Here is a 25,800-nt window from a genome sequence, read left to right on the forward strand (position 1 = left end):
ATTATTATTGTACATGCACAAAATAGACATTGTTTTTAAACAAAATAGTGATTTATCTTACTTATGAAACAAACATTCCATTTCATTTTCAAAATTATTATGAGACAATTTATTAATTGAATGGTCTTATTCAAATAAATGCCGACTTTTGTGTAAGCGCACAGAACACGCATAAAGTCGACGTACATTTGTTGTTTTTTTAGATTCAAAATATATAGTAAAAAAGTTTAAAAATCTCAGATTAAGATTGTCATTGGTTTATTTATAAAAAAAACTCTGAAAATGTCCCACTATTTCATTTTTTGGACTAGATGATTTTATAAAAACGATACTCATAGCCGATAAAGTAAGAACTTCCTTATTGGAAATCAGTTAAAAATAATATATTGAATAAAAATTATATTTGGATCAAAATTTTCTTTTTGAACCGAGGGAAAAACTGACGTAATTGTTTTTATTATGACTTACCAAAAATATAAGCTTGCCTAATGTAAACAGAATGCGCCAAGTTTAAAGAAACACTAATTGGATGGTAAAGTCATCCTTGTTCAAAATTAACTAAAATATTTCACTACAGCCATTGTATAGACCGGAAAAAAAATAAACTAGTATTTATTTTATTTATAAGTGAGGTAGACGATTTACAATATACGGGTGCCGTTTTTTCTCGAAAATATTCTTGTTAACGCCTTTGAGGCTATTTAGTATTTTGACACCTTTTAATATTACAAACATATTATCTAATAACTAATCTCATTTTGATATAGAATTTTTAACTTCCGACGTTTAAAGAGGGGTGTTATAAGCTTGACCGCTATGTGTGTGTACCTGACTGCCTGTCTGTGGTATCGTAGCTTCTAAACGAATGAACCGATTTTGATTTTCTGTTTATTTGATAGCTAATTAAATCGAAAGTGTTCTTAGCTATGTTTCAACAAAATCGGTTCAGTTTGAAGAGAGCTACAAGGAAAAAAATCAAGACTTCAATACAAGAAAAATTGTTATACATCATTCCGTTTCTTTCTACCTTTCATTTTGGTTTCAATATCTTCTAACGTTTTATCTTTGGTCTCAGGTAAAAATGCGTATAAAACAAAACAACCAAATAATGCTACTAAACCGTAGATACCATACGCTTGTGCCGATCCTAATCGGAAAAATAAATAAGGGGCAGTTTTTACAACTAAGAAAAAGTACACAAAACACATACAACTTGTTAACCCTGTACCCGCACTTCGTACCGCTGATGGAAATACTTCCCCAATCATTACCCAAGGCAATGGCACTAAACCTACACTTATAAAACAAATATATAATACTAGGGATACTAGGGGAATATATTCGAATCCAGCTGTTTTCTTAATATCCACAAAATAGATGAAAACAGATAGAAATATTAAGATAATTGCTGTTAAAATACTACTAATAATTGCCAAGAATCTACGTGGATATTTCTTAAGTAAAACACAAGCGATAACCGACATTATTAATCGTGTTATATCAATAATCGCCATTGCTAAGTACGAATTAAAATTATCTCCTAATGTATCTTGAATAATATTTACAGAATAAAATGCTACAGCATTTACGCCACTCCATTGTGTGATTGCAAAAAATAAGTTCATGATTAAAAATGGTTTCCAAAAATAGAATTTTGTTAATTGTTGGAAAAACGTTAATTTATTATTAGACGAAGATGATGTTACTTGAGCTTCTTGTTTCTTCGTTAATTCAACATGCGACACTTGTCGTTTGTACTTATTTATTAATTCATCTAATTCCTCTTTGGCTTCCATCGAGTGTCCACGTAACCATAGGAAACTATTTTCAGCAATTTGAAATTTATTTTTACTTGCTAAATAACTTGGACTTTCTGGTGCAAAATATAAAATTGCTATACACATACAAGGTACCGTAGCACAAATTATTGCCGTCAGTTGCCATGAAAAAAATGTACCTATTATATGAGCAATTAGTATTCCAAGGGATATTGAAAAACTTATCATGGCTAAAAATAATCCTCTGTATTTGGGTGAAGTGCATTCAGCAATATATACAGAAGCTGGCGCACCTAGAGCTCCTGTTGAAAGCCCTAGAAAAAAAAAACTGAATTATTTTTTATTTTCAAATAAATCACGAAATTAAATTTATTCTAGGATATATCTGTTTACTTTAGAGAAAAATATTAATAAAACATGAATAATTTTTGGAAATGGAAACTTGCATTATGGGAGATATAGTTGATCTAGACAAATTTATACTAGGAGTTACTTTTCATGGTTTATTACCTGTCACAAATCTTCCAATTAGCAAATAAATAATACTTGTGGCTGTACTAAGTAGGCACCATCCAATAAAAAAATTGATACATATCAAAATTTGTGCAATTTTTCGTCCAAATCTATCCATCAAAGCGCCACCAATTAAGCAACCAAATGCCATGGGAAGAGCTGCCATAGAAGCTGTTAAAAACAATAATAAACTATCATCAATAATTGGAAAACGTTTGAAAAGATAAATACTCATTTGGAAAATTATATTAATAGATTCGATTAATTTTCAATTAGCAACAATAAAATGCAATTTTTGTGTAAACTTTTTCACTAATGTGATTTTCTTTTAAATATAAATAAACCACCAGCTTGTATAAAACTACCTTTTAAACAAAAATTTAATAACTTCTAACTAGTAAATTCAAAAATAGACTAAAATTTACTTGACTATAGGCAAAAATTCAAAATAAAATAATGGCTTTTTATATTCAGTTCAATTATATTTTAGGATTTAAAAAATTCTTATTTTTGATTTCTGGTCAAGTATGAACTGAAAGCGTTGGAAGGTAGACCGCAGACCTGACGTTAGCCTATAAAGTTAAAACAAAAGTATTTACCAATCCAACTGCCTTCATCTTCTGTGATAGGAATTGTTGAATTTTCATGTTTCAATTGTGGTAATAATATTGCCGAATATCCTGTCGTTAGTCCAGAACACACAGTTGCCAATAATGGTCCACTTACAGCCACTGACTGTGAACAATTTAAAATGAATATATCTTTATACAATATAAAATTATTAAATTTAGATCTTCACAACCAAAATTCTTCTAATTTGGCCCTTTTCGTTTGCTCTAAAATTATATTTTTTGTTTCAATCCGGTAAATGGTTTTGGCCAAAAATCGAAGACAGGTCTTAATAATCGGATAATTCGGATTAAATTCGGAGAAATGGCAGCCTTATAACTTATGGTAACTTGAGAAGAAAAAGATTTCTTACCTGTCTGAGTAACGATGAAAAACGCTGTGGGGCAACTTTTGAATTCTTAACTAATGGATCTTCAAAATCTTGTTTTTCGTTTAATAATGCTTTTTCTTTAATACTGTCATTTCTAATCATGTCACTTGTTAATTCTATGTTCTGCATATTTGTGGATGAATTATTTTTCGATGATAATTTTAAATCTGAATCTGTGAGCTTCATTTTGAATTTGTTTTATATTGTCAACTCCATAAAAACTTTACTGCAAACAAAAAAATAAAATTATTTAACATCTTATGAATTTCTATGTCCAAAAAGTCGTTATGGGTATAACAAAATTTGGGTTCTAGATTAATTTGTAATCTATTCGTAGACCAAAAATTGTTTGCGGTTTTATAATTGCCTATTTATCCCACAATATATATTTTGATTTAGCGTAGTTTTCACGTAAAGAGAAACAAAATTATTTCCAAAAGGCTGGATTATTCAAGAAAAATGTTATGAGCTTTTTTATATTTCGATAACTGTCTAGAAGTCGGTGTAAGGGAAATGAAGGGGCGAATGCCAAAAAGGAAAAAATTCTTAACATAAATATCATATGTTTTGCCAAAACTCAAAGTTTTCGGGATGGGTTGTAGGAAGGGCAAAAATTGCAAAAGTAAAATCTGGAGTAAAAATGGAGAATAGAAAGTTACTTGTTTGGTAAAAACTAAACCTCTGTATATTAATTTTTGTATTTTATGACCTCTAAATAACCAAGGAACTCGTTATTAACTATAATGACTATCAAAATCTGATTTCTTTTTAATTTTTTCGGGAATTACTGTTCTCAGTCTGAAATGTATTTGTATGTTTTTAGCCGATATGTCGGCCTATAATTTCAATGAATATATATTAGTCGATTTAACCGATATGTCGTTGTAATCGATGTTGTTATAGCCCATTCATACGTATATGTGTTAGGATTTAGTGCACACACCTTTCAAATTCGTCGTTATAACCGATTTTAACTGATGTATAAAAATATCTGAATCTATTTTGCTACTGGGGAAAATCCGCTATCAAATTTTGTGTTCTAACATATTTGAAATTAAAAGACTATTATTATGTAGTATCCAGTTGACTACAAAATTTAAAATCATTAATAATTACAAAGTTTTTTATAGTCGGAACTAATTAATTAAAGTTTATCCGAGTTCATCTTCCGAGTAACAAGGCGGAATTATTTATGAAAATAATATTTATCTTATTTTGTTTTATTATTAAGCTGAACGCAGTCATGCATTAGCTATAGTATCCTGACCTAGGTCAATATTGAAATAATGCTTCGCTTTCATTTATGGAGTTTGTCTTATCTCAAACTTTTTGTGAACTTTAATGTAAAGACCAACTATACTATCTTGGCGATGATGATTATGAAAGAAATGCTTAAAACAACTAAACCTTATTACTTTTATTGTCAGTTAGAAAGTAAATGACAGGAGTGATTAAGGACTAAGGTAGGCCAAAGTCATACCTCTGCTCAGCGTTGCCAACTCAAAATCTGTCTAGATGGTAGATATGATTAAAAAATATGGTAGATTTGATTTTAAAAATATGACGCATTTATGTAGTATTTCGTTTGTATGTTCTTCTGTGTTCGTATATCTATTTATTTCGTGCTATGCAATTCCGTGCAAAGGGGACACGAAAGCGACACTGTAATTTCTGAGATTTCGTTGACAAATTTTGTCAATTCTTTCGTTTAAGTTGAGTATCCTTGTATAGTGCCCATGAAATTCTGCTTAAAAGTTGGTAGATCTAATCTTAGATCTAGTTACGTTAGTTATGGCGAGTCGAGTTACGCTAGTTAAGGCGAGCCGAGGATAGGTGAGACATCAAAAGTAACACCTCCACATATATGCGTTACTTTGCGAGAGTGTGGAGGAGACATAAGTTCTTTATCAGAAAAAAATATATGCGATTAAATAAAAGGCGATACACACTTGAGTGGCACGCCTGCTGCTTTTCATTTACAGAATTTAACTTTGGAAGGTTTTATTTCTAATAAAAAGAGATGTTAATACGTTAGAGGCTTGAAGTGGCTGTCTATACGTCTCCATATCTGTGAGGAAACGGCTTTTTTGTTTCAAACCAGCAACACGAAACCTATACCAAAAAAAACACGATTATTTCACCATTAAATATAGAGTTTTCGAGCTTTCGCTTGAAATTACTTGAAGAGAAAATACAAAAATTGCAATTGAAAGATTTGTAGATATTGCACGCAATAAAATAAACAAATTAAAACTTCGTATTTTTTTTCTATTGAAAAATGCACGTACGAATTAAATAACCGGGTAACTTTTAATTCAAATATTTCATTGCACTATAACACAAAAGAATGTTTGTTTTTCACAAAAAAACTTTTTTGGACGATAAATTTAAATCATTATATCGATAAAATTAAACATACAATTCGTTTTAATTTTAACGCTTTTAGTTTTTTCAGTTATTACTGTTTTAAAACGATTAAGAATACATAATATTTATTTATTTATCATTAAGAAATTTGCCTAGATGAATACTAATTCCATTTCGTTGTCCGTGAGTAGGTATACAAGAAATAAACTGAATCTATTTTGTTACTGGGGAAGCCCCACTATTAAAATTTTTGTTCTACATGTTTGAAATTTAAATAATATTTAGTCCGCGGGGCAGCAGCCTTTTTAAAATGATCAATACATAATTGAAACTTCGTGAGTGCCTTCTTTTTGGCGAGTCTACTAAATTGTCGGACACTATGACTATTTTAAACAATTATTAAATAATTCAGCAAAAGTGAAGAAGTTCATCGGGGCAGTATTTTTGTCAATAACAATATTTGATTGTTAGATAATTGTAAATGTTATCAAGTGATCATATTGTCTGACAAATCCCCTTTTTTCAGACCGATAGGTTAAATATGACGTTATCATGCTCTTTTGAAAAAAGTCGTAGAGAGAAAATTTGATTATTTTAGTTATTTATTAATTATTTAACAAAAAGGGTGCTGTCCCACGAACTAATTATTATGTAGTATCCGGCAAATTTTAAAAAATATAGGTAATTAAATATTTCTGTAATGTTTGCATAATCCATTAATTTGTTTAACAAATTAGTACCCAAGTCAAAAATATTTAAAAATACTTTCTTCAGTATAAAAATTTTGTTAATTTTATTCATTTGTAATATATATTTAGTTAAATAAAATATCTTTTAAGTGAAATTTTGAGTTAATGTATGTTAAAAATTAATTATTGGGTGTTATATTTGATAATTTAATATATGTTATTGAATAATAAAAATATTATCTAATAATAACACTGACTAATATATACCTGACTAATTTCGTTGTATAAACAACATACAAACTAGTCTTTGCTAATTCCGAAAACAAATATTAATAAAAAAGAAAAAAGTTTTTTAACATATTAACTTTTAAAAGTAAAAAACCGTTTTTAACTACTTTTTGTAAGTAACTTTTGCTGGTGAAATTCATTGGCGGATTTGATGGTGATGGTGACCTAAACGCCCTAGACTCATAATGATATAACACTCCTTGTAACGAAAAAACACAAATTTAAAAAAAACACTTTTTAAACACATTTGTTTTATATTTTAGCAATCTTTTAAATTTTGTTGTTGTATGTCTGAGAACGGGGCTCGTGGGTTTAAGCCTTAATTCCCCATTGGTGAAATTTAATGCCCGTATTGCTATTGTTGTTGCAAGAAAGTAGAAAGCAAAAAGAAACAAATATGTGCTATAGATACGACGTTGCACTTGCTACAGTGCCAGTAACAATCTAAAATCAGTTTTGATTTTTTAAGCATTTTTTTATAGCTGTTTAACTGCATTTTTAACTAATAATGTCATATAAACATATAAAATGAAAGAGGGCTAAGCAATTTTATTTTACAATCAATGACCAAAAAATAAGGAAAAATTAATATTAAGGATGATCAATATGGGACTTAATCAGATTAATTATGAGGCGCCTCTTAGAAATTTTACTTTTGTTGAAATTATAATTTTTGACTAATTTTTTTCTTTATTTTAAAATTGATTGCTTCAAAAGACGTTCGTTATTACACGAAAACATCGTATGAAATCAATTTTTGGATAACATCAATAACGACGAAAATATGAAAGGATTTAAAAATACAAGTAGAAAGAAAGGAAAATAACACTTGGTGACGTCATAGCCTGCAATTGCCATAGAGACTACATATCAAAAGTTGCTTTGCGAGAATAAGATAGCAAAAATTTTTCAATTGCTTATATCTTTTATGTTTATCAATCGACTTGAATTTTGATTTCAGATCTTGTCATCTATTCTCGCAAATTTTCAAATTTTAACGAAAGATTTATTGAAATCGACAAATAAGGACAAAGACCTATAATTAGAATAGGTTTCAAATTTATGTTAAATAAGGAATTAACCCATATGTGATTTATGAAACTTTTTCAGTTTTGTATTAACACAAATCAAATTTAAGAAAGACAAATTTAAATCGTTACATTTCGAAGTGCATGCAAATTTATTGGAGCCAGAAACGTTTTTTTGAAGGGATTGTGACTCATTTTTCTATACAAAAATTGAGTTTTAACGAGTATCAGATTATTTAGATTCTTGTTTTTTTTTTTAGATTTTGAAAATGCACGTAGATATTTCTATGCCCGTTAATATTTATATTGAAATGGTTCTACGTGGATAATTTTACAACCATGTAATAAATTTTTTCTGATTGGTGGGAAAAAAATTAATTAATTACTAAATTAATTATTTAACTTACATGATTCACAATTAATGAACCCCAACACTTTAATTATAACTAATGAATTTTATATAATTTTCTATAATTTATAACTAATTAATTTTCTTTTGCTCAGAAATTGGAAATGCTTCACTTAATCTACAGTGTTTTTAGAGCTGTACTTTGAAACATATATGTAACTTTTTGCATATTTCAATAAAATTTACATATTATTTATATATACTTTTCTTTTAATTATTTTATTGTTTATTTGACCTTCTCTTTATCGTGATTAAACTTTTCAGCTAAATTAGTGGCAGTAGTTGATAGGGGGCCCACCCGTAAATTTAAAGCTTCGTAGGTTTCATAATAAATATTCATATCTTCTTTAAAATGATGTTCCATGAACTGAAAAGATGCATAGATAGGGACAAAAAAGTTTATTCGCTTATAAAATTGTGAAAGGTTAAATATCCGCGTTCAAGGTATTGCGATGATTATACAAATTGATGGCTCATGAAATTAATAATGCTCATGCTCTTGAAATTATATATCTTAACTGAAAAATATATGATTCATGAATCTTTTTAAACTTTATGGCGTAACTTGAGATTGCGTAAGGTTTGATTGTTAATGTGCATGGAAAAATTGCAAGAAGAGTATGATGAAACAAAAATTTTCCAAAGGTTATTAATTAGAAATGCATTGTCTTCTGAAAGCTATGTCACCCAATTCTGTCAGCAGGTTTTTTTTAAAGAGGATGTAATCGATTATCAGATGTTCAAACTATGTGTTTACAAAATTTAAAACAATCCCGACAAATGCGGTTTTTTCCTTGTAGCTCTTTCCAAACTAAACTGATTTTCTTGAAACATAGCTAAGCTCGATCAAGTCACCTTCCAAAAAAGATTCGCCCGTTTAGGAGCTTCGAAGCCACAGACTATGGAATAGTTTTTGATACCTGGCGAGATATCGAAATGTGAAAATAAGGAAATGTACTGTTTAGAAGAAATCTGCATTTTTTCAATGGTTCAAGAAATAATTATTATGATCAAAAATTAAAAGAATTAAACAAAAAATTTTTCAAAGTAAATCGCTATTGCTATGTATTATAAAATATCAATATGAACTACCTACAAGGTTCATCACTGCATAGTATAAAACAAAGTCGCTTCCTGCTGGCTGTCCCTATATATGCTTCGATCTTTAAAACTACGTAACGGATTTCGATGTGGTTTTTTTTAATAAGTAGGGTGATTCAAGAGGAAAGTTTATATGTATAATACCTGCATAATATGGTAGAGAAACACTGATAATATTAGAGGTTTCTAATGTGATGTCGTAAATAAACACATTTTTGTATATTAGCACATAAGTTTCTTGAAAGTTTGTCCAAAATTTTTAAATCTTGTTTTTAAGATACTTGTACTATTGCGGTTAAAGGTAGGGTAAAATATTTAAGTTTTTAAATTCATTTCATTTCAAAAATTCGAATCCAATAGATTTTATTAAAAAAAACATAAGACATTAGACAGAATGTACGATGAACAAACAGTTCCTATTTGATTGTTAAATCTTTGAATATATGTAATAAGCTTTTGTCCTAAATTTGAAAAATTGATTTATACGTTACATTAGTATCTGATTTACACCAAAAAGGTATTATTTAAAAAAAAAAATATTTACTTTATGTATTTTGCATTTTATAAAACCAATTCAAATTTACTTCTTAAACAGTGGAGAGTGTAATGGCGCCCTGAATGACATCAAACCGTGACATACAATCTATTTGTATATGCAAGTTTACAAGTATTTGCAAGTTTACATGTTTTTGTATTTTTAAGCTTACAAAGCCTTTCATATGATGTACTAGTACCTTCAAAGTACATCTGATTGGTGTTAGCTATAACGTGGCCGGATGGTATAATTTTAAAAAATTTATTTAACAAAATAACAATAATCCTTATATTTTATAAAAATTAATTTTGTGTTTTGTTATCTACATGTCACGATGCATTTTTAATTGACAAAAGCCTATTGAAAGTTGAAACAGAAAATCTCGTTATGTCTACCTAGATAGTATATTCCAAATTAAGTGCATTTAACAAAAGATAATATATTGTTATCAAAGATAATTCAATGTAATTTTTAGAATGATTCGTTATTACGGAATCCTAAATTTATCTTAAATCTACATGCTTTACATTCATGTAACATAAAGCGGCTCATAGACCTGCTATTTTTTACCACCATATTATTATTGATGAAAACGCTCATCAGAATGAAATATCTTATTCAAAAACTGTTTTGAAAGAACAAGTTCGCTAAAGACCAAGCAATATTGGAGCTAATATAAAGAAACTTAAGAGAAGGGAAAACTAAAGTCTTGTACAAACTTTTCAAATCTTTAATACATATTATAGTATTTTATTATAAAATTGGAGGAGCTATTTTTTCAGACATTTCTTCAATACAAAGGTATCCGTAAGTTGTTGGTTTACGAATTTCATTCTGTATCTCTTATCAAAGAATAAGAACAAAAATGTGAACAGTCTGTAGTACGCTAAAATAAGATTTTCTATTCACGTTGTTCATACATGAATGACTTTGCTTAAACCGAAAATTTTTTTTATGTTTTTGAGTTTCAAATTTTTGTAAGAATTTCAATTTATTATCAATAGAATGTTTACAAACATTTTTCAGTTTATTCTAAATTTATTGATTTCTCATGTACATATCAGTAATTCCTTGTTCAAAGTGAAGGTTAAATATCGAATAGCAGGGTAAGATGAAGTACCTAGAGTCAAAAGTATCTTGAATCATTCTGAAGTTTCTCGGCAGATATTGCGATTAACGCGACACCATTTGTGTTGAAATGAGGGTAATTTATCAAAATTCAGATAGACTGAAGGCTGATTAATGGTTTTGTTTTCGAATAAGCCAAAAAGTAAATTATTTGTAGCATTTTTAGTGACATGTACTGTTAATAGAAATAACACTTAGAATGTTTCAACGGATGCGTTTTTATGACATAGACTTTACCTTAAATCTTACAACATTCACTACGAGCCACTGAAAATACCGATTGAATCTATTGCTGGATGCTCAAAGTAATGTAATACTAAGAGAAATTTGTAGGATTTTCAAAAATAATACGCAGTGTTGAGGATTAGCAGTTCTACAAACAGAATCAATTTTCATTGTAATATTTAAATTGACGGCTTTTAAAAGCTTATAAAAGTAAATTTTATTTCTAGGTACTACACTCTCCCCTATATCATATGGTAATATTATTAGTAATTGCAATAAATTATGCAATAATAATCATACTTTTATCGCTTTGTTTTTTTGTATAAATTATTAAAAATTATTTTTTGTAGCGTTCAAAGTCCGTTACAATTTTAACAGCCTATTGCTCGAATAATTACAGTTACACCTCTTCCTATAATTTCTCAGATCGAGTTTCTGATCTGAGTGAGAAAAGTATTTCTCACGGGTTTAAGGGGTTTTACACAGTATGTAAAGGGGTAAACAAAAACGTTTTTTTGTCTGACGATAACAGTTATAGATAGGAACATTTGATACCAAACAGTTTTCCATATTTGCATATGTTCCGATATAATAAATAAATAAGCGATAAAACCAATCTGTCTTGTTTTTAACATAGTGATTAGAAAAGTTATAACATATAGTGTAAATAAAACATTGGCCTTGATTTTGAAAGAACTGTGCTATGTTAAAAACAAGATCACGGCTGGCTATATCCGAATTAACAAAATCAAGATTAAGGGCAACATTTAGAGTGAATAAACACTTGGAATATCCCATGGTGTGTTAATAATTAAACATTTAATTGATAGGCGATTGGCACGAATCCAAGAGACCCTGGCTCAATTCCTGGTATACGTGTATTTTTATACCCTGTATATATGAAATAAATATCAATGATACTAAGTTAAGTTTCTAAGTTTGTAACGCTTAGAAATATTGATGTAACAAAAAAGGTGTTCATAAAATCACCTAATAAATTCATTTTCGTTTGTCCGTCCTTCTGTCCGTCCATCCGCCAACATGAAAGCTAAAAAACAAAAAGAGATATCAAGCTGAAATTTTTATAGCATTCTCAGGGCGTAAAAAGTGAGTTTGAGTTCGTAAATGAGCAACATATGTCAATTTGGTCTCGGGTCTATAGAACCTAACTTGTAATCTATTCGAGATAGAACAAAATGATTTAAATAAATAACTTTTTTTTGAAACGTTTTTTCGTAAACATCATGTTTTACCCGTGAAGGTACAAATTAGGACAAAACTTTTGTGTCCATTTTGTCTAAAATTATAAAAGATTTGGAGAGAAATTTGCGAGTAGCTTCAACTAGTGATATTGTGAAAATGAAGAAAAGTTCTAAAAAAACTTTCGAAAATTTTCATAAATTTTGAAAACCAAAACAAATGGCGACCAAAAGCTCCGCTTTAATTGGGTTAATTTTTTAAACTTTTATAATTTATTGTAAATAATGCAAGTACTGACATTCATACCTTTTATACAGGGTATTTTAACTATTAACTCAGTCAATTGCCTCAGACATTAAGTCAATTGTTTGATTTCACTGTTTTTTAATTCTCTTTACTTAGAATCAACTCGACAAGTTGCTTGTCTTTATAGTTTACGTCATTGTATCATAAGCATTAATATTATAATCGTTAATCAACTTTGATGTTTAAATGTGTATACAAAATTTAGTAAACAAACAAAAAATAATACATAAACATTTAATTATAATGTAGAAACTCAAAATAATTCTTGGACAATTTATTTAAAACAATTAGTGGAAAATACAACTAGCATAATTCAAGGATTCATTAAGCTCTTAATTATTAAATAATTTTTTTAAACTTAGTATTTAAATTGTTTATATACATTTAAACAAAAATAATGAAGTATTATTACAAAAACACTTATTTATGTATAAAAAATAATTTATCTCTTATTAAGTGGTAAGTCATCGACTATATTCTAAGAAATTTTTAATTATAAATCGTAAAAAGCTTTTTACGATTTTTTTATAAATAATGATGTAGACATTGAATCATTAGACACTCAAAATAACTTTTTACAATTTAAAAAAAAATTTCAAACTATTAGTCAAAGATCATCTAAGGATTAATCCAAGGATTAATTAATCTCTTAATTAATTAATAATTTGTTAAATAATTTTTATCTAAAGTATACCATTCGCTTGATTTTGAATCAATCAGACTATGAGCCCGACTAAGCTTCCCACATATTGACTGATCAGTACGCAAACCATTTGACCAGCTCGTCAGTTTAACTTATTGTATAAAAAATACTAGCTGTTAAACCCGCTTCGCTGGGTTGTTTTTGCACATTTAAATATCAAAATTGTTAAATGAAAGACTTTTTTTTTAATTCTCTCTGTGTGTACGGAACAGTAAGATTTTTTTGGCCGATCCCAATATTATGTCTACACTCTCTGTGTGTACGGAAAAGTAAGGGAAAGATCGATAGAAACCCATGGAACATTCCAGAATATTCGAGAAAGTTCTAGAAAATTCGATAGAAATCCATAGAACATTCCAGAATGATCGAGAAAATTCTAGAAAATTCGATAGAAATCCATAGAACATTCCAGAATGTTCGAGAAAATTCTAGAAAATTCGACAGAAACCCATGGAACATTCCAGATTGTTTGATTGATCTATTTTCTATGAATTCCTAGATCATTTTTAATTCCACCCCCACCAAACTCCCTTATTCACAATGCACCCCCACCAAACTCCCTTATTCACAATGGGAGCCTAAGGGCTTCCCAATGACATAATCCCCTACCGAAGGTCAAAGGTTAGTTTTAGGGAAAATCGGGGACATACAAACAAACACTCTCTTTTTATATATATAGATTAAAACAACCATCTATTATACGTTATTAGTCAGTCAAGTCAGCAAAGTTATGTTTAAAAATAGATAGTCACTCTGATTATTCATTTATATTACATACACCTTAGTTAACTGCACTGCTGCATAAAAATAGTAATAAAAATTTTGCTTTTAAAGTAGTTCGGCCGTTACGTGACTAGCCAACTAGTCAACTAGGCAATTTAAAATCCGTAAACGTAATAGCATGCTCTAAAAATATCGTAAACTAGGCAATTTGTATGACGTAAATGTAATAAAATGCTCTAAAAATATCGTAAAAGCGTCAAAAACCGAAGTTTTTTTTATGTTTTCGTTTTGGAAAGCAATGTAAATTTTCTTTTGCATAAACTGAAGAATCTGAGATAAATTTTTTTCATGATGAAAACTTTTTTGAAGCTCAATCACAAATAACATTATTGTGAGTTCTTCCATAAGGTACTGTGTTAAAAATCACAATTTTAAAATGAAATAATTCAAAATTTTGCCTCGCAAGAGGCCCCAAAATTGTATTTATTGTGATCAAAATTCTATAAACTATCAGCTACCGCAAACAATACAAAATTAAATTGAGATGTAGACATTTAATAATTAAATATTTAATTATTCTGTAGACACTCCAAATAATTAATTATTTGACAATTTATTTAAAAATTGCAAACAATTAGTCAAAATGTTAACTAACATAATTCAAGGATTAACTAATATCTTTAATTAATTCATAATTTTATAAATTCGGTATCTAGTTGAATTGTTTATATAATAAATAATAATTTTAATGTATATTTCAAAAACACGTGTTTTAAATTTTATGTGTCTTCAAAATAATTTATGTTTTTAACCGACTTCAAACCAAAAAACAAGCGAAAAGAAACAATTGACTGAGTTAATTGTTGAAATACCATGCATAGTCAGTGTTGATTTCTTTATCACATAACACATACAAAAATGTATAGACAGTGTTGATGCGCAATCGTTTGTTTTTTTGACGTCACGTAAATAACAAAAGATTGTCACTTTTAAATAGATACACACACAATCTGATATTCCTATATTAATACATACTATAAAATTTGCACCTAATTAACGCCTTCGTGGGTAAACAGTGATGTTTACAAAAAAATGTTTCAAACAAAAGTTTTTTATTTTTTTATAAGGAACATTTTTTATGTTTAAACTTTTGTTCTATCTCTAACGGTTTACAAGATGGGTCCTACGGACCCAAGACCCAATTGACCTATGATGCTCATTTACGAACTTGACCTCACTTTTTACGTCCTGAGTACGCTGTAAAAATTTCAGCTCGATATATTTTTTCGTTTTTGAGTTATCGTGCCCACAGACGGACGGACGGACGGACGGACAACCGGAAATGGACTAATTAGGTGATTTTATGAACAGCTATGACAAAATTTTTTTCCTAGCATCATTATTTTTAAACGTTACAAACTTGGGACTAAACTTAATATACTATGTATATTTCATATATGCATGGTATAAAAAGGGAGGTTCTCAATTCGACTGTTTTTTTATTTTATTTTATTTTTTTTAATGTTTGTTTTACCTCGAAACTTTTGACTGAGTGAACCGATTTTTATGATTCTTTATCTATTTGAAAGCTGGTGCTTCCCGTGTGATCCAATTCTGACAACGGCATCCATGAGAAAACCATAAAAATCTTAAATTTGCATTAAGTATGCACGACAAGAGGACGAATAACTCAATATCACGCCAACCGATTTCGATGATTCTTTTTTAGTGACAAATTAGTTAGTGTACTTCAGATTTACTAAAAATTACAAAATAAAAAAATCTTTTAACAAAAAGAAAACCGACTTAAAAAGAAAAACTTTAAAAAAAAAGAAAACTGCATTATATCATCGGTATTTTTTTACTTTTTAGTGCATATTAATTTGTTTTGGAAAAGTTTTTCTTTTGAAGTCGGTTTTCTTTTTGCTAAAAGATTTTTTTATCTTAAATCATAGTTGAGAATATTAACAACTACTACTTATATTTAAGAAGCATATATGATTTTCAATTTATAACTTTTACTTGTTAATTAATGTTTATTTATCTTCAACAAAAATATTGTATAAAAATTATTAATTTGTTTACAAGGTCATTTATTATAGCTCTTAGCTTAAAATTATATAATATCGAATTTAGGTTAGTAATAACTCTTAAAAATAATTATAACAAATTTGTATTTGTACAAAAGTTAACTTAAATTTTTATTTTATAGTTAATCCACATTTATATAATAACTAGCAGATACCTGCCCGCTTTGCTGGGCAATTTCAACTTTAAAAACAAACTACCGCGTCATAGCCCTCACATATCCTTCAAAGTTTCCTGGATTTTAATTTTTTTGGTGCGGACCCCTATTTAAAAAGAAATAAAATGCAGCCTATGCTATTTGCTGACAATGTAGCATTCTATAGGTAAAATAATTTTTAAAATCGTTTAAGTAGTGGACTCAAAAATGAGGATACACTTAGGGATACCATTTCGAAAAATCTTTTTTAATCGGATGCCTAGGTCCTACAAAGTATACACCCTCCAAGTTTCAGGTCTCTACCATGAGCGGTTCAGGCTGTGCGTTGATCCGTCAGTCGGTCAATCAATCAATCAGTCATTCAGGACAAAGTATTTTATATGTATAGATATTATTAATACTAATATCATATATCGTATTTAATTGTATACTATTTCAAAAATGTAAGACTTGTTTAACAAGAGTTATACAATACATTATAAGAGTTCTCATGTTACTCATATCAGTCATAAAAATCTCTTCTATCGATTCAAAAAGTAACTTCACCTCAAGTGGCCTAAAATAACATAATTTTACCATTGATAAGATACAGAAAATAAAATGACTATTTCTATATTATAGCAATTTTTACACCCTGTGTATTTGAAATATTATATCAAGGTATACTAATTTTAGTTCCAAGTTTGTAACGCTTAGAAATATTGATGATATATACGAACAAAATTTATTAAAGATGTTCATAAAATCACCTAACTAGTCCATTTCCAGGACCATAGTAGTAGGACCATTCTTGCAAACCGTTATAGATTGAACAAAAATTTTGCTGTAAAACATGTTCATTATAAGAATTATGGCAAAACTTTGGTGTCCATTTTCTCCAAAAGTATAAATGATAGGGAGTTGAAAATTTGTAGGTAGCTGCAACTAGGTCTTGTGAACATTCTCGAAAACGGAAAAAAATTCTAGAAAATACTTTCAAAAATTTTCCAAATAAATTTCGACCTTTAGGGCGTCATAATTGTGATCCCAAACCCAAACCGTGCTTATTTATTAAAAATAATGCAAATATTTGTTTTCACTTGTTATTTCTTTGATTAAATGAGGCAGAGAGCATTGCCCTTTTTAGTGGTACGCGGCAGCTTATAATAGCTCAATTATATAACTCACGTGCTTGACCAAATAAACCATAAATAGATATAGCAGACATGAGGAGAAACAGATAAAGAATACAATGTATTAGTTTCTGACATAAATGATAAATAAATAAAAGAAGCTAGTGGCAGTGTGGGGCCTCATTTTCTCACTTCTACCTTGAAATAAACTTTTGTTTTTGGGACTTTCATTTTTTCGATAGGAAGAATACTTCTATAAAGAAGAAATTTCCTTTTTTTTCTTTGATCAATTGAAACTCTAAGAAGTAGTTGTAGAATTCATTCAGTAAACATGACACATTTGTTAGAGATCAAATATAGACAGACAAAATAATTGTGATTAAATTTTTATAACAAAATGTTGAAGTAGTGAGCTATATTTGGAAAATTTAAATACTTTGCACTTAGTTGTATTGTCTACTGTTTTTAATTGTTGCCAGAAAAATCAATAAAATGAATTAATTGGCGATGGGGCGTCAATAAGTCTAAGGTCAATGCTGACGTCTGTATCGAGTCAGAGTTTTGTAATATTTATAATGCGTAATTGGTTTAAATATACACACAAAGAAAAAAAATTAGTTTATTTACGGAAGTAACCTTCAAGCAGATATTTGATAACATTTGAAGTTCAAAATATCAAGGATATAGTTTGATAAAAATATTTCTGTGTGAATTTAGCTCTGTGTTTTTCGGAAATTTTCATTATTATTTGCGAATTTATACTTTTGTGCGTATTAAATGAAAAAGAATAGACTTGAAACTTCTTTTGTATACCGTCTTTTGGAACAGTGAATATTTCTCAAGGAAATTATGATGGAATGAATAAGCAACTCTCTATCTATAAGGATTCCATCATGAATCCCTCTTAAACTCTCTGATTGTGGAGTAAAAAGGTTGGATAAAAGTTTCTAATGATTAGGTTATCATGATATGTAGATAACAAAACACAAAATTATTTTTCATAAAAAATAAGGATTATTATAATTTTTTGAAAATAATTTTTGTAAAATTAGGTATTCAGTCACGTGACAGCAAACACCAATCAGAAAGTATTGAAAGTATTACGTCGCACCATGACAAACGCTATATAAACAACATTAAATTTTAATAGAACGAAGCAGGCTTCTTGATTATAACTGTTTAAACTTGCATAAACAAAAATTATTGTATCCCAAGTCGTAACGTCATTCAAGACGCCATGACACTCTACATTGTTTTCGAAGCAAGTTTGAATTGGTTTTTGAAAATACCAAATACATAATGAAAATAGTGTTTTTTTTTTTGTTTTTTTGTTTTTTTTGTTTTTTTTTTTTTTAACTAATATTTTTTTTATGTAAATCAGATGCTATATAAACCAATTTTTGACGTATAAACCAATTTTTCTTTAGGAAAAAAGCCTATTGAATAGTGAATAATTTAGCACACAATATTTCCCTTTGCTCTCTTGACTCCCATGAAATGGTCAATATGACTTAACTTATGCGGGAAATTAACTTAAAATCTGACTTCAGTGTTCGACATCTGAGTCCACTTTATTCAAAATATAATATTGTTTATGGCATGGTATTGATGCGAGCTGGCTACACTTGAACTTGGCATTTATACCCCTCAAAGATTACTTTCCTATAGGCGGATCATTGGGATTAAAGAGACCTTTTGACTGAGTTTTGGCTTGGTTTGCCCTAGAGTCTTTCTGGTTCACTCGCAAGTTTAAACCACGAGATAAAGAAGAGGGGGAGGAATATACCCAAAAAAAAACTGTCGTTTCGACAAACATATACCTATGTTGAGAGACCTTTAACGCTCACCTTTTTATTGCGCAGTGATCGGAGTTTCAGAATTTTACTATCAATAGGTGACATTAAACTGAGCTTTGTCAAAATTCCTTTGTCCGGAACCAACACTTAGCAATACAAACTAAGGATTCTTTTTCAGATTTTACTGTAAGATTACTTTTGTTTTCTATTTAATAAATTTTACAATAACATTTCGGAATTTTGTTAAAAATAGCACACAAGCCATAAACTTGGCACAAATTTTCACAAAAGTATTGTGTCAACTTTACATACATCTTTTATTTTTATAGATATTTTATTTTTATCAATATTGTAAAGTACTTTGTTTTTCATTTTTCATGGAAAATATTTATTAATATTTTTTTCCTATTATAGCACTTAATAATTTTTTTATTAACACTTTTTTTTTATAAAATATAATAACGGACTGTGTGTAAAGAAACGTGACTATGAAAATAACGCATCTTTTCCTTAAACGCCAATAAAAAACATAACCTTTCTTTTGATAAATATACAAAAAAAAATCCACAAACACATTGTTACATAAAAAAAAAATAATATGAAAGCTTACTAGTTTTTATAAGTTTGAACTTGGGGAAATGTATTTCACCACTCTTATCAATCATGAAGATCAGCACCAACTATTTGCATATTTATGTTTTTAGAACATTTGGTATAAATATCGAATTTAAATGTGATAAGTTCAAACAACTGTTTACGTTCGTACTTCTTTATTATTATTTTAACAATTAGACATTTTTGTTTAGACTATAAAATGTAGTTGTTTTAATATTTGTATTTAATTTTTTTTACTGTATTGTAGTAATTATAATTAAAATAATTATTTATACATAAATTTTGATAAGATTAATATTTTGTTGATAACATTATTGTTATAAATTTTGTAATTAAGTTTTACTAGCAGTACAGAACTAGGTGCGAAGTCGCTTAGAAATTTGTTTATATGATTTTTTTGCATTTCTTAAGGTTCTTCATTGATCCAAAATATAAATATATATGCATGTAAAAATCTAACTTGTACTTTTATGTAAAGTTTACGATAATATCTCCGTTTTCTGTAATAGTTCCCCAATTTCGAACGGAAGGGCTAAAAACTTTTAGAATTCAACCAACGCCTCTATAGTCGACAAAATCAACCTAATCAACTTGTAATTAAAACAATACAGAGTTATCAAAAAATAAAATAAGAAGCGTTCAAGATAACTGAGACTGCTGCCAAGTCTTCCTTTTCTAGTTGAACTTTTGTCCCCGGCGGAATATACAAGTAATAAAGTATATAAGAAATTGTACATCGTAAAAAGTTGAAAATTTCTCAGAAAATGCTTTTGGAAAAATAAAACAAAGAAATATGGTTCGATTTTTCACGTAAATCAGACCAACTGTGATATTAAAAGACTATGAAAAGCAGACAATTAGACAAGCTGTTCTATTTCAATTTGAAGGCCATGTTGCCCGCTGTGGTAGACCTCATAAGACAATATGAAATATGATTAATAGTTCAAAATGATTTAGAACTTTAAAGAAAACAAATATTGTTTTCAATAAGAAATATTTTTTATTTAGTTACTTACTTGGCATCTACTGTTTACTTGGATTTTTTGAATTTATGATAATCAAAAACGTTGCCTGCCAATGAGTTAGAGAAGGGAAAGATGCAGAATATGTATTATAAGAAAAAAATGATAAAGCCCCCTGACTGCTATAAAAAGCCAAAAATCCACGTGTTTTTACTCATGCGAGATAAGTACAATCTTTGGCACAGTTTTCTGTGCGATAACTTACATCTTTTGAAGCTGTAACAAATGCTCTTATATAATAATAATTATATGATTCCATGTAAATAATTTTCTACAAGCTGATGCGTTTCTATCCTGCCCTATGTCGAAACAATGGCCAATTTTATATGGATTTAGGCTTGTAAAATAATTAAATATTTAATTTTGTTGAATAATTATTTAAATAAAGGTACATAAATTATATTGTCTTGTCGTACGTACAAGATCAATAGATGCTAAAAATTTTACCACGTTTAAATTATTTTAAAAATAGGTGAAGGAAAATTTTACGCTTGACATAATCAAAGTTCATTCGTTTTTAGTTCGAAGAGAAAATACTACTTTATAATAAAATAGGAAAGATTGGTTCATACCAATGACTTGGCAAAACCGTGATGAATTTGTACCTATAGGTATAATTTTGGATTATAACTAATTAGTCTAGTCGAGCAGTTCAAATTGGTGATATCTATTCTGATAACTCTTTGTTATCGAAAAAATCTAATTTATTATCTTTATGACGTCATCAGAATCCAAAAAATTTAATTTTGCTCTATCACAATCAAATTATATCCAATTTTGATAAACCAAGTATATAATCCTACTAAATTTGGGTCATACTATTCAAATTTGTCATCAAAATTAACCTACCTCTAATAGGTTTCAAGATTGTGGAGTCCTGGTCCCGGAATTAAGCACATAAGTGATAGCTAGCGAAAAACTGACATTGCAGCTGAAAAGAATGACATAAAATTAGTGGGTTCCAAAAAAAACTCCAATAAGATCTGATCAAATTTACCTGTGTTATCGAAAAAATAGAATTTTTTAACTTTATGACGTCATCAGAATCCAAAATATTTAATTTTGCTCATTCAAGTTTTATCCAATTTTGGGAAACCAAGTATGTAATCCTACTAAATTTGGGTCATACTTTTCAAATTTGTGATCAAAATTAACCTAGCTCTAATTGGTTTCAAGAATATGGAGTCCTGGTCCCGGAATTAAGCACATAAATGATATCATCAATTTGAACTTGTTGACTAGACTTTATTATTAATCCTGTGAGATAAATCTCTTTTAGATAAATTACTTCATGAGATAAGTCTAATTTAGGTAAATAATAGATAAATTTAAAATAGGAAAATCTGCTTGCAGTTTATTGACAGAATTTGGATTATAATTATTATTATTCTTCAAAGATAAATCTAATTTAGGTAAATAACAGATAAATCTAATTTAGGTAAACCGGCGTGCATTTTATTGACAGGGTATGGCTTTTTTACTATCGAAATCAATAATTTTCTTTATTAATTCCACGTCTTGCGTTTATTGAAATATAGGGTGTCTTTAATAAATCATAATATCAAACTTAAAACGTCTGTTTCCAAACGTATTTTGTTTTTGTGACTTATAAAGTAGAGTAAAATTTTCATTGGGCCTGAAAGCCCAGATCGAATATATTGTTTGCGTAAGATGTGTACCAATAAATTATTATAAAAATTGGAAGTATATGTCAAGTTAAAAACAACCTGTATATTAGATTTGAATAATTATAAAAAATTTACACCGGAATAAAATTAACACAACTTACTCCGTATTAGTTATAATCCGCTTTGGTACAGATAACGAAATAAACAAATTTCTCAGTAGGATCAAAATCACCGAAAGGCAAAAATTGAAACAAATTTTGAGTGAATTTATAATTTTAAGTACTTTTAAGGTCAACAAATGAGCAAACTTGATCAAGTTAACCTAGACCAAGTTAACTAATAATGTGGGTGAAGTTCAATGTTTTAAAATATACTATTCAATCTATTTTTGGAAATGATTTAAGGTAGTTCTATCACAACAGTTCAGTCAAAAATTATTGACTTATTATCCATTCTATACGTATATACTTAAAACTTAAGTTAGGTATAAGCCAAGTTTTTTTTACTGTAACTATCTCATACAATACTAGGAATGAATACACATATATATTAGGATGAATACACCTATACTTCCCTCCATTAAAATAATCGACTAAATGTAATATTTAATTTAACATTTTATGGGAACCAAATGGTTAAAATAACTTTCATTTTTTTTAATGATTCGAAAAATAATATTCTTCCAAAAATCATCCTTCACTATCAAAAAGTTTTCTTTACTGGAAAAAAATTAAAAGCTTGCCATGCTTTGTCCTAAAATTTTTTATTGCTTCAAAAGACGTTCGTTATCGAACCAAAATATCGTGTGAAATCAATAATTGGATAACATCAATAACTACGAAAGTATGAAAGATTTAAATGTACCAATAGAAAGAAAGGAAAGTAACATTTGCTGACGTCATAGCTTGCAATTTCCATAGAGACTACAAATCAAAAATTGTTTTTCGAGAATAAGATAAAATTATTTAAATGCTTATACTTTTATCAATCGATTTTAATTTTGATTTCAGATCTTTTCACATTTTAAAGTTTTAACGAAAGATAGATACATTGAAATCGACATCAGGACAAAGGCCTATTATCTCAAGCTAGACGTGGTCTTCAAATTTTAACACTGTGTGCATTAGGCTTTTAATTAATAATATTCAAAGTTTTGAATCTTTCTTAAGATTTTGCTTGCGTGACCCAACTACCTTAAGAACATATCTTTTGTTAAACTCTTATTATGTGGTGGGTGTTAATGATAAAAATAAACTTTGCTATAATTATTGATACAATTATTTTTGATAGTAGTATTTATAAATCAATAAAAAATAAAGGTTAAAGTTACGCAAAATAGTATTTATTACTTTACTATAAACGTAGTAAAAATAGATAATTAATAATCATGAAAAAAATATAATTTTTCGAGTTTTCGTTAACAATTCATGTTTTACGGATGCCTAAAGAAATTTTTCTATTTTGAGGTAGAAGAATAAACCTCGTTTGGTTGTTGATAATATAATTCAAATATATTGAACTAGCTGGGAACTACCCGCTTTGCTGGGCAACATCCCCACTTGCACCCCTCCCTTCACATTGCCTTGCGTTGGATAACAGTTTTGTAATGTACACGTCATGCTCTTATATTTGATACCCCACTTAGGTATATTTGTAAATATTCGATATTTCCTTCCCACTTTCTCGCTACACCTTTCTACCCTCCGAAGGTTAAAAAAATTTCTAAATGTAATTTAAAACATTCTGACCAAGTTTTGAACTATTAAAATCCATAATTGAAAAATATGAATTTTTTATTCATGAACACCCCCGCAACCCCCCTTGTGGGTGGAATTTCGTAAAATCGTTCTTAGCTGACCTCTACTTGGCAAAAGGAATATTCCTGCCAAATTTCAAGTCTCTAGGTCTTATAGTTCCAGAGATATCGTGATGAGTGACTATCTATATCTATAGAAAGTCTCCTATATATTTATAGATAATACTTTTCGGCCAAGATTAGAAGAGACGGAGGGGCAGTTTACAGGAGACCCAATACTTAAAACTTTTAAACGGATGGGAGATACAGAAAATCTTTAAGGACGAAAAATGTTTATTTTATTTAGACAAGCAACTTTTGTTTGAAACTTTTCTTCATACAATCAATAGTTTGATAGAAATAAATGTTTGCCTGGACTATTTTCCCTTTTCGCATACAGCATATTGAAATTTATTTAATAAAATTAAGACGAAGATAATTTTCATTATGTGAAGGCCAAGAATTACCATCATGAATACTTGGCAAAATCAAGAACAAATAGCTTTATTATATAATGATTTTTAGAAGTCTGAACGGGATTTTTTGGGTCATTTAGATATTTTTTATGAAATGCCTAACAGTATCAGAGGACATACATGACCGTTTGTTGAGTGTCGTATCAAAGTCTACAATGCCGGAAATTCGATTATCTTTCTATTGAAATAAGACAAAAGCAAATATTCATAAATTAAACCCCGCTGTACAATCAGAAATTTGTTGAGTCCCTAACTTAGAACGCCCTTGCTCAGTATTGTTAAACTAACAACCATGTACAAACAAATTTTTGACTTGTTGCAAATAAGTCTGATAAATATCTGTGATATTATAGTATTAATTATTAATTGAGTTTTATACCTTTCTAACGAGGCTGATTCGACAGGTATCTTCATTTAAAAGAGTAATTGATGAAAATAAAGGATTGGTTAAGATACCGTTAGCCTCTTTGGACACTGGCTTCGACTAATAGGGTATGAAATTGCCTGCGACATGTAGGTAATGTGATAATATTTAATATAACGAAGAGTAATACGATTTTTCCATTACAAAAATAAATATTATTTTTCACAGCAAATAACCATGAAAAAAATTTCCCATTTACTAAGAATAATTAATACTTATTTGCAAAAATTAACAAACAAATACAAAACAACAATAAACATAGTAAACAACATTTGAGACGATAATATATTAAATTTTTTATCAATCATGTGATTTTTATCAAGTCATATGATTTTAATGAATTAATAAATCATATTTAATAGTAATTTAAAATTTTAAAATCGTTCCCAAAATGCTTATCAGTAAACGTATTTTTTTTAAAACCATTTTTATACGCGTATATTGTACACATGTTAATTTAATATACCAAAACATTTAAATAAATAATATTATTCAAATTATAAAATAATTCATTCGAAAACAGTTTTCCAAGAAAAAAAAATCTAAAATAAAATTGTATTTACCTTTTTATTTCTAAATAAAAATTGTTGAGAGATAAAAATATCCTGTTGGACTTTGTTAGTTTGCCTTGTGAATATTTATTTTTTTAACAATTGTTTTCTAATCACATTTGCACATGTAAACAATTATTTTT

The 25,800-nt window shown here is 28.5% G+C and overlaps 1 protein-coding gene across 2 annotated transcripts; it reads right to left on the bottom strand.

The window, feature by feature from the left end:
- On the bottom strand, positions 1-25,800 carry LOC123305988 (facilitated trehalose transporter Tret1-like). Of its 2 annotated transcripts, none has more exons than XM_044887835.1 (5): positions 25,670-25,800; positions 3,274-3,517; positions 2,891-3,026; positions 2,289-2,462; positions 1-2,092 (listed from the first exon to the last, which is right to left on the bottom strand). In XM_044887835.1, the coding sequence occupies exons 2-5, from the start codon at positions 3,475-3,477 to the stop codon at positions 1,002-1,004; spliced, it is 1,605 nt and encodes a 534-aa protein (XP_044743770.1). In that variant the 5' UTR covers positions 3,478-3,517; positions 25,670-25,800; the 3' UTR covers positions 1-1,001. The 2 variants fall into 2 exon arrangements, with proteins under 2 accessions (XP_044743770.1, XP_044743771.1); XM_044887836.1 differs by lacking the exon at positions 25,670-25,800 and adding an exon at positions 19,757-19,929.

This window comes from Chrysoperla carnea, chromosome 1 (genome assembly GCF_905475395.1).
Source record: "Chrysoperla carnea chromosome 1, inChrCarn1.1, whole genome shotgun sequence".
Lineage (NCBI taxonomy): Eukaryota > Metazoa > Arthropoda > Insecta > Neuroptera > Chrysopidae > Chrysoperla > Chrysoperla carnea.

Coding starts and splice junctions, on each gene's coding strand:
- LOC123305988 (XM_044887835.1), bottom strand. CDS start 3,477: ATGAAGCTCACAGATTCAGATTTAAAATTATCATCGAAAAATAATTCA. Junction 3,027..3,273: donor TTTCATCGTTACTCAGACAG/GTAAGAAATCTT, acceptor AATTGTTCACAG/TCAGTGGCTGTAAGTGGACC. Junction 2,093..2,288: donor AATTGGAAGATTTGTGACAG/GTAATAAACCAT, acceptor TTTTTTTTCTAG/GGCTTTCAACAGGAGCTCTA.